This window comes from Pelophylax lessonae (assembly GCF_965119305.1).
Source record: "Pelophylax lessonae genome assembly, chromosome: 7".
In the NCBI taxonomy this organism is placed as follows: Eukaryota; Metazoa; Chordata; class Amphibia; order Anura; family Ranidae; genus Pelophylax; species Pelophylax lessonae.
Window position 1 is genome coordinate 87,841,188 of NC_138774.1, and position 11,027 is coordinate 87,852,214.

The 11,027-nt window shown below is 38.9% G+C and overlaps 1 protein-coding gene across 1 annotated transcript; it reads left to right on the forward strand.

The window, feature by feature from the left end:
• Positions 1–1,394: 1,394 nt before the first annotated feature.
• LOC309559796 (olfactory receptor 5AR1-like) lies at positions 1,395–2,333 on the forward strand (the record flags this gene model as incomplete). Its single annotated transcript, XM_082263234.1, has 1 exon — positions 1,395–2,333. The coding sequence occupies one exon, from the start codon at positions 1,395–1,397 to the stop codon at positions 2,331–2,333; it is 939 nt and encodes a 312-aa protein (XP_082119360.1).
• Between the last annotated feature and the right edge of the window lie 8,694 nt (positions 2,334–11,027).

Sequence of the window (11,027 nt, forward strand, 5' to 3'; positions counted from 1 at the left end):
TATATGAACTACCTGATGATAGACACCCTTTGCTTATGTATATATATATATATTTTTTTTTTTATATCCTGGATAGAAACAGAGCATTGAGCTTTCCTGATCATTTAAAATCAGGGCTGCCAGTCTGGCTAATCACCATTTTGCTATCTGCTTTACATTTGAACCATTGTCTAGTATCTTTGGTAACTTATTGCCAGTATTCAAGCCCTGCTAAAGAAGGATTGTTGAGCCCCAAAAACATTTTGGCTTTTTGACTACTTGTTGTGATAAATCAATTCCTATTGGACTCAATATCAACTTGTGGTGCTCTCATCTATTAAAGTGCACTTCTAATAAGTTAAGTGGTATATTGTGATGCATCACTGACTAGAACTGTGTACACCCTGCAGTTTTAAAACTAAAATAGTTTTTCCCCAGATATGTTTTGTTTATATTTTCAGTTTTAAAACTTTTTAAATTGATTATCTTGCTAATTGCCCTTTTGAAATCATATATGTAGCCATCAAGGGTTCTATTTAAAAAGCATTAGTATGGCTTCACAGAGATGTTCTTTGCAAATGTGTGTTGTGCTCTACTAGATTTGAGGTCCAAACCTGATGGAGAATAAAATAGAAAAAGTGCTAGAAGGTAAGCCCAGTCACATGAATGTCTCTTGTGCACTGCAGCCTAAACACTGTGGCCTGCATTTTATGAATGGGTTGTAAAATGCAGGCTGTGGTTTGTGTTACTTGATAGAGTATAAAGTAGAGCAATGGATAGCAGGTAGAAGTATCTGCAGTGTCTGTTTTCCATTATGAAATGGCCCCTGCGTGCACTTTCTATTTCAATACATTCTAGGCATTTAAAAGGAAACAAGAAACTTAGATTTTTAAATAATTTATAATCATTTTTAAAAATAGCAAAAAAATTAGCATGCAATCACAATAGGTTACATCTCTATTACAAATCAGAAAATACAATTATAAGCAGTAATATACAATAAATGCTGATAATACATCCTGCATATACTTTTACAATTGAACAGTGATTTTTTTTTTTATGTACTCTAATTTAAGCAAAAATTAACATAAATGGAGAAAACAAACTTTTATAACTGAGTTTGTTCTTGATTGTGGAGAATGTAGGTATAATTCAGTCTATAGTACTTATAGCTGAACTCCAGGAAAACCACACCGTTTGTGGTTGAAAAACATGCATGCTGCTTTGCTGTCAAAGGATTTGCATTTCAGTCTATTCAGTCCTATGCTGCCTCTTCTTTTCCACTTGCATCATTTAGTCATGATTTTTTTCTTTATATCTGCATGTCAAAAGTTAAGCATTTTTAATTTAAACAAATTAGATTAACACTTATATTTGTGCATGGGTTTTGTCCTAGGTCTTAGAGTGTTGTAGACATGTATACAAATCAAACAGTTATCCGGTATTTCATCATCAGAGGATTTTCAGATGCTCCAGAGGTCCAGATTATTGTCTTCTGTTTGGTCCTTCTCATTTATCTAGTCACTCTCTGTGGTAACATGAGCATTTTAATACTTATTTGCTTGGACCCTCGCCTCCATACTCCGATGTACTGGTTTCTTGCTAACTTGTCCATAGTGGACATGTCATCCTCCATCAACACTTTGTATAAGATCCTCACTATTTTTATTACTCATGATAAAACCATAACCTACCTTTCTTGTATGACACAAACTTATATTTTGGGTTCTTCAATAGGACATGAGCTCTGGATACTAACAGCCATGAGCTACGATCGTTACGTAGCTATCTGTAACCCTTTGAGATATCACATGAATATGAATATTAAAACTTGTGCTCTGTTGACATCTGCTTGCTGGTCAGTGGGGTTTTTACAAACTATTCCCCTAGTGAGTATACTGTGTAGCTTTTCTTGTTATTCATCTATTGAAATCAACCACTTTTTCTGTGACATTACTGCCTTGATGAAGATTTCTTGTGATGATACATCATTTTTGGAAATGTTGTTTTTCATAGAAGGCATTTTCCTCTTAAATCTAACTCCATTTCTTCTTACACTTATCCCTTATATTTTTATTATTGTTGCCATTTTGAAGATCCGTACTAGTCAAGGAAGACGTAAGGCCTTCTACACATGTTCATCTCACATCACTGTTGTTATATTACTATATACAACACTTGTGAGCCAGTATTTGACACCAAACCTAAGTAGCACTTTGGACTCCAAAAAATATTTTGCTCTGTTCAACACAGCTGCTGTTCCAATGCTCAATCCAATAATCTACAGTCTTAAAAATAGAGATGTAAAATTAGCTCTCAGGAGAAGCCTGGACAAATTCAAACCGATGACTTGAAGTCATATTTTGTAAAGGTTTGTTTTGCATAAAAATATGACAAGCCTTAGCACTGTTTGGATGAACAAATTGGTAATAATTTTTCTTTAAAAGTTGTGGCAAACTTGCCCCAAAATCACAGTCTAAGTAAGTGAATAAAAATGCAATTGCATAAAAAAACTTTTTGTCTACTGTACGCAGACAATATACTGGCAATTATAATCAAACATACAGTAGATGTTTGTGATGTACTGTATAACCGGTGGACTGTACAGGGTGAAGGAAGAGTTGATTTTCTCTAACAGTTTTTTTTTTTAACCAGAGTTCTGTTGAACCCCCTAGGGTTCCTCCAGAGGCTGCTACTGTTTACTTGAGCAGTGTAAGGAATTATTTCTCCTCTGACTACCAGTGTAGGGAGACACTTTTTCAATTACCACCTTTTATTGACCACCCATATAATGTTTCCTTCTTCACTGACCACCATGTATGGCAAGATATCTCCACTGATCAACAAATGTAAGGGGCTCTTCTTCATTGACAACAAATGTAAGGATGTCCTTCCCACAGTGTCCACAAATACATTAGGTCCCTGTTCCACTGACCACCAATGTATGGTGCCATTTCTTCACTGACTAGCAATGTAAGGGACCCTTCACCACTGACTACCTTGTGTAAAGGGGTACTACACTGACCATCAATGTAAAGAGATGCTACGCTTTTCACTTTTTCCATTTATTTTCTGGTCGCTTATAATAAAAGATAAAAGTGAAATATCTGCACTCAGGTGAATCTATGCATATATCCTCTGCTGACACTATGCCCAGATACTCGGCACAACAGATATAGGTATTTAACATATGCAGCCCTTACAAACCCAAAAGTAAAATAATAAAAATAAAATGATAAAAAATAATCTTAAGAATCACCAACATCATACCCCCACCGAAAACTGAAATAAAGGAAGTAAATGATAAAACATAATCCTATTAATCACCAAAATCCTACCCCCCAACAGTAAAATAGAGAAAATAAGTGATAAAAAAAATAGTCCTATTAATCACCATCTTACTCCAAGATTTTGGTAATTCATAGGATTATTTTTTATAATTTATTTTCATTAACTTTGTTTTGAGTTTGTGCTCGCTATTATTATTTGTTTCATTTTAAGTTTCTGAAAATAATTTAGTCATATAGATCAGGAATGTTAAAAAACAATCATCCTTGGGTACAAAATACATCAAGTATGCAGCATTACTTATTTATTAGTGTATTAATAATGTACTGATGATACTAATGTACCATGAGCTGTAAAAATAATAATATTAGCAGGGGTTCCCTGAGAGCTGAGAATTATTTCAAGGGTTCCTCTGGGGTAAAAGACTGAGAACAGATGTTCTAGCATCTGTAGGTTTTCACTGGGGAGGGTACAGGGCAGGCTCATAATCTTAGAGGAGAACAGGGGTGGGCTCCGTGGCAATTTAGCCATTATTTACTATGAGTCAACCTGACAGAGATCATATCCCCTTCAACTCTAAATGCACTCTTCTCACTCTCAACATTATATGGACAAACAGACTATATTAACACAGAACCAGCCTTGTTAAATGCAAACCACTGGAACTGGGAGTATTTCACATGTTTATAGCTACTCTTATCACATAAGCTTCCCACTGGAGCCATCCAATCTCCAAGAAGAGTGCATATAACCTTTTAAATGTATAATAAAATAAAGTAATGGTCTGGTATAGAGGAAGATAATATCCAGCCGCTTGTTTACAAAAAGAAGTTATTGGCCTAGAGCTATCATTTACCAGCAATTTAAACAGCATTTTTTGTTTTTGCAAATGCCAGTGTTGCTGTGGTAGGTTAAATGCTTAGTACAAATGTATCACTTCAAAAGCAGGTTAAAAGCATCCCCCAGATATCTTATTTGAAGGAATTTTACATTTTAAATGGTTCCTTTAAAGCATTAATAAAATGACTGTTTTCGGCCAAACAGAATTTTAATTTTTTTTCCTTAGGTACATGTCCCCCAGGGCAGTGCCCAGCCCCATGCCTTTTGTTTGACAACCCCTTGCTTATTGCCCATAAAATGGCTATTACAAGTTGGATGGAAATATACCCAACTCCAGGACTTTGTAAAGAGTCTGAGGAGCAAGCTGAGATCAGGAGACATTTTACCACCTTTTAAAATAATATTTGTATCATGGGGATACCTCTGTCAAACGGCTCTCCACATCCCACAAATTACTGATGTGGCAAGCCTCCCAAACCACTACATACTATAATAATCACCTCAAGACCGGACACTTGCACCCCTTCCAGCCCAAGCTATTTCTCAACTTTCAGCACTGTCACACGAGTATGGCAATACCATATATTTGAGATTTTTTTCACAGAATAGCCAAATAGTGAGACCCAAAACTCAATAAGCACCTTCAGGCATCACAGGGGCATAAATCACACATGTAGATTCCTGACTACCTATTACAATTTTGGAAGCTCTGGAGCACCATGACAGCAGAAACACCAAAATAAATGACCACATTTTGGAAAGCAAACATGCCAAGGTATTTCCTTAGAGGAATGCTGTGTCTTATGAAGACTTTCAATCCCTTCCAGCTCAAGCTATTTCTCTGCTTTCATCACTGGCACGCAAGTATGGCAATACCACGTGAGACTTTTTCACAGAATAGCAACATAGAGAAACCCAAAACCCAAGGAGCACCTTCAGGCATTCCAGGGGCATAAATCACACATGTAATTTCCTGACTGCTTATTATAATTTTGGAGGCTAATTATGGAGCACCATGACAGTGGAAACACCCACCAAATTACCACATTTTGGAAAGCAAAAACCCAAAGATGTGAAAAGGAGTAAAGAGGACCAATGCGCTACCTGAGGAGTCTAGACTGTAGTGAAAACAATAAAAATGGTGCCAAATAATAGTGAAGAATATAATAGTAAAGAAACAGCTGCCAATTCTATTCGGTGTCACCACCGTATGAGGAAATAAAGAAAGAAAGAAGAAATCGGCGCTAATTCACAAAATAGATGGATGGCACTATCAATAACACAGTGATGAATATATGAAATAATCCAATTAATATGAAGTGCACATTACTAACAAAAACATGCAGAAGCCTCAGTGCATGTACTGAAAGTGAAAAAAAACAAAATATGTCAGAGCAGCGGATCCCTGCCACAAACGTACACAGTGAACGATAGGCAGAAGTGCAAATGTGTCCATCAAAATCCAAGGGGTAATAATGAAAAAAAAGGTTGGTGCACAAAATATATATCAATGTCCAAAAGAAGGTGAATAGTGCACAGAAAGTGATTCCAATAATAAATGACTGAGGTGATGATTCCACAAATGAATACGTGATTAGTGTGATTCATACAAGTGTTGCCTGTAGGAACGGCGTGTCCCTCCAGTGAGCTAAAACAAATATGTGCAATGGCCACTAAATCCCGACTTCCGGTTACGGCCGTAAATCGGAAGTGACGTCACCCGGCTCCTTCCGACACGTTTTCTAAGTGGCACGGTGTGTCGTTTGAAAACTTAATTTTTTAGCAAAAGTTTTTGGAAATTGCCAAATGAAAATGAAACTAAATTGTTATAAGTAAAATTAAAAAAATAATAAAGATATATCCATCACTTCTAGTTTTGGGAATTTCCAGATTTGATGGCTGTAGCAAATTTACATAATTGGCGAACTTCTATATAAACATAAAACTGATGTCACCAGCCTCTTATTTGTTCCTGAAGATGTCCAATTTTCAGATAAAATGCATTAGGTGGGGCTATTGACATCATCACGCCCATCGATGTACGACAGCAAGGTGTTTTATGCTTTTTAGTACCTGTGATACTTGTGAGTATATTTTCATGTATACATTTGGGAGTTTTAGCGATACTACTAGATGGTCAACTGTTGTTGTCTTCCTTCCTACTATCCCTGAGGAGAGTTGAGTACCCCTGGAAGTTGTAGATTGACTGGACAGGGTTGGAAAGTGGTAGTGGACCATGGAGTGACCTCATTTAGATGTCTAAATGCTTTTGATCTCTGGCATTTAGAGATAATTAAAATCCAGTAAGGACTCTGGCTATCTGGTGATCTGGGAGCACTGAATGTGGAAATCATGCACATATCATCTATATTGATATTTGATTGCCCTTTAAGGCCTTAACTTGGACACTGGGTGTGGACTTTTCTATTTTTTTAATTAATTTAATCCATCCTTCGATTTTTTTTATTTCACTTTTTTGAGGGGGTGGATTCGAATACAAAGGGTGGTCCACGGAAGGGGAAATTTGGATTCATGGGCATGATCATTTTATCTGTTGGGTAAGGATTTAGACAAAAGGGAATCAAAAAATTACTAATCACTGGTGGTTACACATGCATGATGGTAAGCACATGTGAGAACATGGGTGGAAAGTTTTTGGAAGATAATGCACTATATAGTTTTTTCTTTTTTGTGGATACACAGAAGAGATTGTAAAGTGGTTTAATAAAGACACTGAGAAGTTGGAGTGAAAAAAAGCTTTATTAGTTCTATTGATTGGTGTATAAGTCAAAAAATCTGATCATAACCTTTGGGATTGAATTGGATATACTTACCTGTTGATTGATTGAAGAAACTGCTGCATATATTTAAGCACTGTACTTTTAGTGTTTACATACTAAAATTCACCAGGGCAGTCTAGCAGCTTGAAAGCTGGTAACCACTTGCCACGCGCCCGCCGTCAAATGACTGTGGAGGGGTGCAGCTCTCGTTTTGGGATGATGCCATATTACAGCGCTCAGTAAAGCAGCAATCACGTGTCCACGGGAGCATGTGGCGTGGTGATCGTAGGCGCGCTGTGACCCCAATCTCAGCAAAGAGCTGCAGCTGCGGCTCTTTACCCATGTGATCGGCTGTGTCCAATCCCAGCTGATCACATGTAAACAAGGAAGTGTCGTTTATCGGCTCTCCTCGCCTCACACTGACAGTGTTAGGCGAGGAGGGCCGATCAGCGGCATCTCCTTACAGGGGAGACATGTAAAGGTAACCAGGGCACTGATCATCCGTGCCCTGATTACAATGCAGCCCCAAAAGTGCCCATCAGTGATGCCACTCTGTGCCCATCAGTGACACAAGTCCATGCCCATAAGTGAGGCCAACGTGTGGCCATCAGTTATGCCAATCAGTGCTGCCCTTCAGTGCCACCCATCAGTGACCATCAGTGCTACCCATCAGTGCCACCAATCAGTGCCCATCAGTGCCACCTATCTTTGCCCATCAGTGCCGCCTATCAGTGTTTATCATTGCTGCATATTAGTGTCCATCAGTGCAGCCTCATCAGCACATATCAGTGAGAGAGTAAAATTATTTACTTACAAAATTTTCTGACAAACTTTTTTTATTTTTTTTATTTTTGCCGTTTTTTTAGCAAAAAAAAACAACGGTGATAAAGTACCATTAAAAGAAAGCTCTATTTGTGTGAAAAACATGATAAAAAATGAATTTGGGTACAGTGTTGCATTATCGCGCAATTGTCATTAGAAGTGTGACAGCACTGAAAGCTGAAATTTGGCCTGGGCAGGAAGGGGGTAAAAGTGCCTTGTATTGAATTAGTTAAAGGATAAGTTCACTTTTTTTCTTGTTTCAATATGTTTTTTAAAGAAGTTCACTTTTTTTAAAAAAAATAAAAATAAATGCACATTTTTTGCTGGTAAATAAATGTGCATTTACATTTTTTATTTTTTTTTTGTAGGAGCCTGGAAAGCATTGCACCAGCAATCAGCAGATCACTGGTGCCATGGCTCCTGCAGTCTGTGAGAGTAAGCTCTCTTCTCATCGTACGGGCAGATAGTTCATTGTATAGGGCAGGTAGTTCCACACTGACAGGAAGACTCAATGAACTACCACATCACTTAACAGCGCCATGAGAGTTCATTTAGAACTACAAGCCGACATCTGTACATGTAGATCATTCTTTCACCGAACTCTGTGAATGGGCGATGCAGCTGTGTGGGCAGGCTCTTTTCAAAAAGCGACAACTAGTACAGGGAATTTCTAGGGGGGGAGGGGGGAGGAGCAGCGAGCGGCAGTAGCAGTTGGAACATGCTACATGCTCCACCCTAAAAATTGATGGAACATGTTCCCAAAGGTGACATATCCTTTAAAGACTTTTAACTATCATCATTCACATTGTTTGTTAGTAATTTAGGAATAAATGTAAAGAAATGTAATAAAGTTTCCTTTTACGAATATTTAATTATTGGCTATGCATTGACAATTATTGAACTGTCAGCATACGTGAAGTCTGGGCCATTTTTTTACACTATAAGTACGATACACATTGATGTAAAAGAAAAATCTATAATTTTCCTTTTCACTAGAGATTAGTGAAAGTTCACCCAGTCACAGCTCATCTCTCTGCTCTCTGCTCTCTCCTCCTATCAATATGTTCCTTGTCTGCACATGTGCTCGCAGCACACCTGAATGGCCCAAAGTGCTTCCCCTTCCTCTAACAGTGCTTTTAAACAGGAGATGACAAGAACACTACACTAGTGGCATTTAAAACAAATTCAAATAACATTTTAGTAATTACATTGCATTGGTGTTTTTTATGTGTCTGCAGTTGGAGTTTAAAATTATGTACTAGAAAAGTGATACAAATGTATACTTTGAGACAACATTAAATACTAAATTCGATTTTAGAATGATGTAGAGAAACATTTAAAATGAGTCTACCAACTCTGACATTTTTTAAACGCACAAAGTGTGTGGGAAACAACCATTGGTTAAAACGGTTGTATTCTCACAACATAAAAAAAAAAACCTGCAAGGCAAAGGCATAATGAGCTAGTATGCATCGCATACTAGCTCATTATGAAATACCGTATTTATCGGCGTATAACACGTGCCGGCGTATAACACGCACCTCAATATTTGGAGAGAAATGAAATTAAATTTAAAATAAACAGCTTTGAACTCAGAACATTTTTTTTTTAATCAAATGAAATCTCACCAGTGCCCATGAACATAGGCGTGCGCACAGGGTGTGCCGGGTGTGCCTGGGCACACCCTAATCACCTAGGGCACATTAGCATTATCGCTCTGTTTGCCAGTGAGGAGATGGGAAAGATCTCCCTCGGACCTGCTCTGCCATAAGAGAAGTGCCACACACTTCTATTTCACTTTGCCAGCAGAGAGAGTAATGTACCGGGGCCATATACATGTAGGCAAACACATGCATGTGTATTTAAACTTTGGGGTGCACACCCTAATGCAATAGGCTGCGCACACCTATGCCCATGAATGCAGCCTCATCAGCAGTGTCCATATATGCAGCCTCATCAGCAGTGTCAATATATGCAGCCTCGCAAGCGCAGTGTCCTTTTCTGCAGCCCTGCAAGCGCCATTAGAACTATGCAAATCTGTTTTAAAAAAGGCCGGGAAGCAGCGCCGAGAGCAGAAGGGGGCGGGGCGGGCCGAGGAGAAGGGAGAACGAGCGAGCGCAGTCATCGGAAGTCCCGTCTCCTCTGCCGAGACGTGTGACGTCTGTCATAGGCGGGACTTCCGATGACTACGCTCGCTCGTTCTCCCTTCTCCTCGGCCCGCCCCGCCCCCTTCTGCTCTTATGACAGCTCGTCCTTCCTTCTCCTCGGCCTGGCCTTTTTTTTTTAATATCGGCGTATAACACGCACTGCTGCTTTTTCCTCCATTTTTAGGAGGAAAAAGTGCGTGTTATACGCCGATAAATACGGTACTTACCTTAGAACGAAGCCCCGACACGGTCGCCCGGACAACGCTGAGGGAGCTGTCATGTTCCCTCGGCGTCTCTTCTGGGTTCGGCGGCTCCGGGGCTGTGAGTGGCCGGAGCCGCGATGACATCACTCCCGTGCATGCGCGCAGGAATTTTCTTTCCCGCAAAGAGCTGGAAAAGAGCTCTGAAGGTCCACCGGACCTTCAGAGCGCATGCGCCGCTACGGTCAGTGGCTGCATGTAGGGCGAATATCTCCTAAACCGTTTAAGGTTTAGGAGATATTCCTTTTACCTACAGGTAAGCCTTATTATAGGCTTACCTGTAGGTAAAAGTTTAATGGAGGCGTATACTTCTGCTTTAATGTGATTGTATGCTAGAAAATTAACAAATTAGACACCCAAAGATTGGTGGTAACTTACAAAAACACAAGAAAGTCTGTCTCAAAGTTAGCAAGCTAGCTGCAATACTTTTAATCCACAAAAAAATCAGTTTGAAATATATATGACATATTGGTGTTTATTTACTAAAGCTGGAGAGTGCAAAATCTGCCCCCCTCCTGCATAGAAACCAATCGGCATCTAACTTCAGCTTGTTCAATTAAGCTTTGGCAATAAAACCTGGAAGCTGATTCGTTTCCATACAGAAGTGAGCCTGATTTTGCACTCTCCACCCCACAATGTCAATGTTCTGACAACACCAGGGCATTTTTAAAGAAGTACAAAGAAAGTACACTTTTTATGGATTACCTGCATTTGGTCTGAAACTATGCCAGGTAACCCTTTCATTGCAACATGTTAAAAGACAAAGGAGGAAAATAAAGGAGGTTTGGGAATTGCATTCAGAGACACCAAAAGGTGTTGCAGCATATTTAGAACACAAAAAAACTCTGTTTGCAATGTTGACATCAGAGGGTTGGTTTACTAAAGGCATATCAGCTGTTTATTGTATGAGG